Consider the following 3,545-nt stretch of genomic DNA (forward strand, 5'->3'; position numbering starts at 1 on the left):
AGATCAATTGATGCTAATCATCATTTTCATGTATTTCTTTTTACATTGATGGAATAGAGCTTGCTCTCATAATCTCGGTTTCTGCCTGTAAATGAAATCTGTTATATTACAGCAACAATCATCTTTTCTACACTTAGCTACATTCAACTGTTCCTGGTGGGTAAGTAGCAGAACATGGGGTGACCTTATTTGTTAGGATATTCATGCTGACTGCAGCATCTGGCTTGGCACCCTGGTTGGAGACGCCCATTCTGTTCAAAAGAAGATGGTCGTAAGAGTTTTGCATACAGCTGATGACATTTAATAACATAATGAGTAGGTTGCAGACCTTGGAAGACTATTGCAATTCGCAGGAATCCAACCAATCTGATGCTTCTCGTTATCGTAGATTACCATATACGATTGCATAAAGATATCTGCCATTTCAGGATTCAAGTCCGATTGTCAGGGATTTACCTTTGCTGATTATGAAAATGTAAAGTTTAGCTCTTGAGTCATTGTACCTCCTATGAGATTGAAATCTCTGAGACCAACTTCAGTGCCGTTCAAAATGCCCAAACAAGCGCTACCCTGTGACTGGATAATGGAATTTCTTCCCTTGAGTTCCAAATGCAATGAGAAAAAAAGTAAATTGAAAAGAATAGGACCTTGAATTTTCATGGCCTTTCTTAAGATGAAAATGCTTACGCTGATGATCAAATAATTTTCTGGGGGTATTTCTAGGCGAGCTTTCCGGCTGTTCTTGAAATCCAATATTAATGGCTTGAAATAATCCTTGACATCTGAGAAAGACCTGAATGCCTTTGGTCCTTGCCAACACAAGGGCAATGCCATATCTTCAAATGTCTGTTTAATTGGCTTGCCTGCTAGATCCTTGCTTACCTGGGAAAATGCAGTATGATGTCAGGAAAACATAAATCATGCTAAAATCAAAAGAACCTTCTTTCATGCTGCCTGTTTCATTCACTAACCGCGGTGACTAAAGCTTGATAAACACGAGAGGTGAAGTATGTGTACGAGCTTCCGCTATCGAATACAAGCATAAGATCTTTAACTCGCTGCTTTCCAAATATCAGATTTGCAGGTCCAGGCGAATACTTCCTGATAGGAAATGTAAGCAACATTTCATCAGTCTGCACATATCATATATGCTAAATCTTTAGTATAGTTCCTATCTAAAAAAAAAACTTTAGCATAAAAATGAAAATTGAAACTGCAATTACAAATTTCATATATTAGCATATAGATGAAGACTGCAACAATGAAATAACTATTCTTCTACAAATAAAAATAACTCCAAACTTCAACATTTTCAGAAACTTTTCCTGGTTAGCTTAAATGGGTTGCAAGCTTACTGAGCTGGGTTAGGTTGCATTGCGATCCATGTAACACCAGACGAAGGTACAAGATTGTCGCCGAAGAAAAGGTATCCTTCTCCACCTTGTCCACTGATGCAATGGCCAATTACATTTCTGACTAGTCCTAGTTCCTTCAACTGAAAACTAATGCTGGATTTTCCACTTCCAAGGCCCAGGATTCCATCTGTTGCAGATACAGGGCTTGCTTGGGGGCTTTGTTGGTCATACCCACAACTGCCCAACATTCAAGAAGCAGTTACAAATTGATGAGAATGTTTGTTAGTTTATTCATGATGATCAAAACCTTAACTTCCCCAAGACTCTCTCCCCCAAGGTATTGCACCAAATTACCCGAATGCGAGAAATGGTTGAAGCATGGATCCATTTGCAGATCGAAGGTAGAAGGCATCCCGGACAAGGACACCCTGTGACGAACTGAGATCAACATATTCGATCAGGTAATCACATTGCTGGCCGGGTCTTTCGCATTTGTACTTTCTCAGTGAGCCCAAAGCAACGCAGAGGGAATCGTTGCAAGGGACAAGGTTGATCTTCCTTGGCTTGTAAAGAGGGTGTGGTCCCTAAAACATACCCAGAAAGTCTCTCATTCAATAAGATGAAATGACAAAGAAACCGAAGCTATCAAATCGACCATGGTTATTTTTTACAGGTTAAACCTTTTATTTATAACCCGAAGAAATCACACCTGGCACAAAGACCTGATCGTGCTGGCTCAGCCTGCCATATCGTCATGCCAGCTGTGTAAAACTTTGAGGCTAGGACCCCACCCCGGCCCGGGCCCTACGCTGAGCATCCTGTCTAGCAGCCAAGGCCCCAACCCACTATGCCAAACCCCTTTTACAATGGGAAGAATCAGTGGTTTGGAAGTCCCTTTTATGGGCCAAGAGGTGCTAAGTTGACTGTGGCCCTGTTTTGGTGTCCACAATATAAAACTCAATGAGTAATCCCCTTGCCGGCCGGGGTAGTTTCCCATTGACTTTAGGCTTGTGGCCAGGGACTTGCATCCAACTCTTGATGGCCTTCAACTTGAAGGCGGAAGCCAACCCACCTAACCAGATGTGCTGAGCCTTTGTGGGTATCCTTCGAATTTTAAGGAGTGCATTTGTGCAAACCAAACCACATTCAATCTGATGAAACAACTAAATTATCAAGGGCAACTAAATTATCAAGGGCATGTGTTTCGTCTAGGGGTGGGTTTCCCATTTTGTTTCTGTGGTAACGTTTCATTGGGGTTGGGTTTCCAACTTTGTTTCAGCAGCATGTGTTGCAGCACACAAAACATGCCTTAAGGGGGCGTTCATCTCATACCCTTTCTTACGAAAGAAGCAATCTTTCGTAGGAAATAAGGCCTCTTTGCTAGAAAGAATGAAACAAACATCTCCATTAGGAATATGTGGTGGGGTTCGCAAAATAAATGCAAAATAGCAGCTTTCCTGTGAAAATGAGTTCATACCTTTCTTATGGAGATGCACTTTCCCTAGAAAGTGCCATTTTCAAAGGAAAGAGGCTTCCCTTAGATGGGAGTATAACAACACAGGTGCACCCACTTATCCAAAAAGGTGGAAAATGTTGGGGGTAGTTCAGCGTGTGACAAATATCTCAACTTATACCACATTTTCTGGATAAGTGGGTCAATTCAAGCATCCTTTGTCTTTTATCCTAATTGGGGAATAATATAATCATTACCTGAGAACATCTGATGCAGGGGGCGTCGCATTGGAGCCACGTGAGGTCACTGCCTGTGTCTACGTCAAGGAAGTATGGCTTAGGGGGCATGCCCACCCACAGAGTCACAAAGAATAACCTGAAGAAAAATCATTCATTTAGATGATGATGGCTCCTCCTGAAACCACTGAATCCCTTCTTAACAAAGAGTTTTTGTTAACTGCTTTTGAAATCATCTTCTAATTTACCACCGGCTCCTTTCATTATGAAGATTATCACACTCACCAATGTCACCATGAAATCAAGAATATTTTCCTTTGTTTACAAAAATCATGGATGATTGCATGACGAGAATGTGATGCCAAGTTGCTATCCTCTCATGTTGACTATGATCATCATGCCAGAACATGAAAATCGTTGGGTGCCTTTGTATAAAATAAACCACGGTTATCTCACAAGGGATAACCTCAATTCTTTGCACCATGTCTCAATTTCAGCATT

The 3,545-nt window shown here is 41.3% G+C and overlaps 1 protein-coding gene across 1 annotated transcript; it reads right to left on the reverse strand.

The window, feature by feature from the left end:
* Window positions 1-300: 300 nt before the first annotated feature.
* Window positions 301-3,176, reverse strand: LOC149817148 (aspartic proteinase Asp1-like). The gene is made up of 7 exons (XM_089987034.1): window positions 3,066-3,176; window positions 1,710-1,939; window positions 1,356-1,592; window positions 972-1,101; window positions 688-882; window positions 504-576; window positions 301-416 (listed from the first exon to the last, which is right to left on the reverse strand). Exons 1-7 carry the CDS (start codon window positions 3,153-3,155, stop codon window positions 301-303), a joined length of 1,071 nt encoding a protein of 356 aa, XP_089843160.1. The 5' UTR covers window positions 3,156-3,176.
* Between the last annotated feature and the right edge of the window lie 369 nt (window positions 3,177-3,545).

Source organism: Nuphar pumila, chromosome 14 (genome assembly GCF_984573655.1).
Source record: "Nuphar pumila chromosome 14, dmNupPumi1.hap1.1, whole genome shotgun sequence".
Classification (NCBI taxonomy): Eukaryota; Viridiplantae; Streptophyta; class Magnoliopsida; order Nymphaeales; family Nymphaeaceae; genus Nuphar; species Nuphar pumila.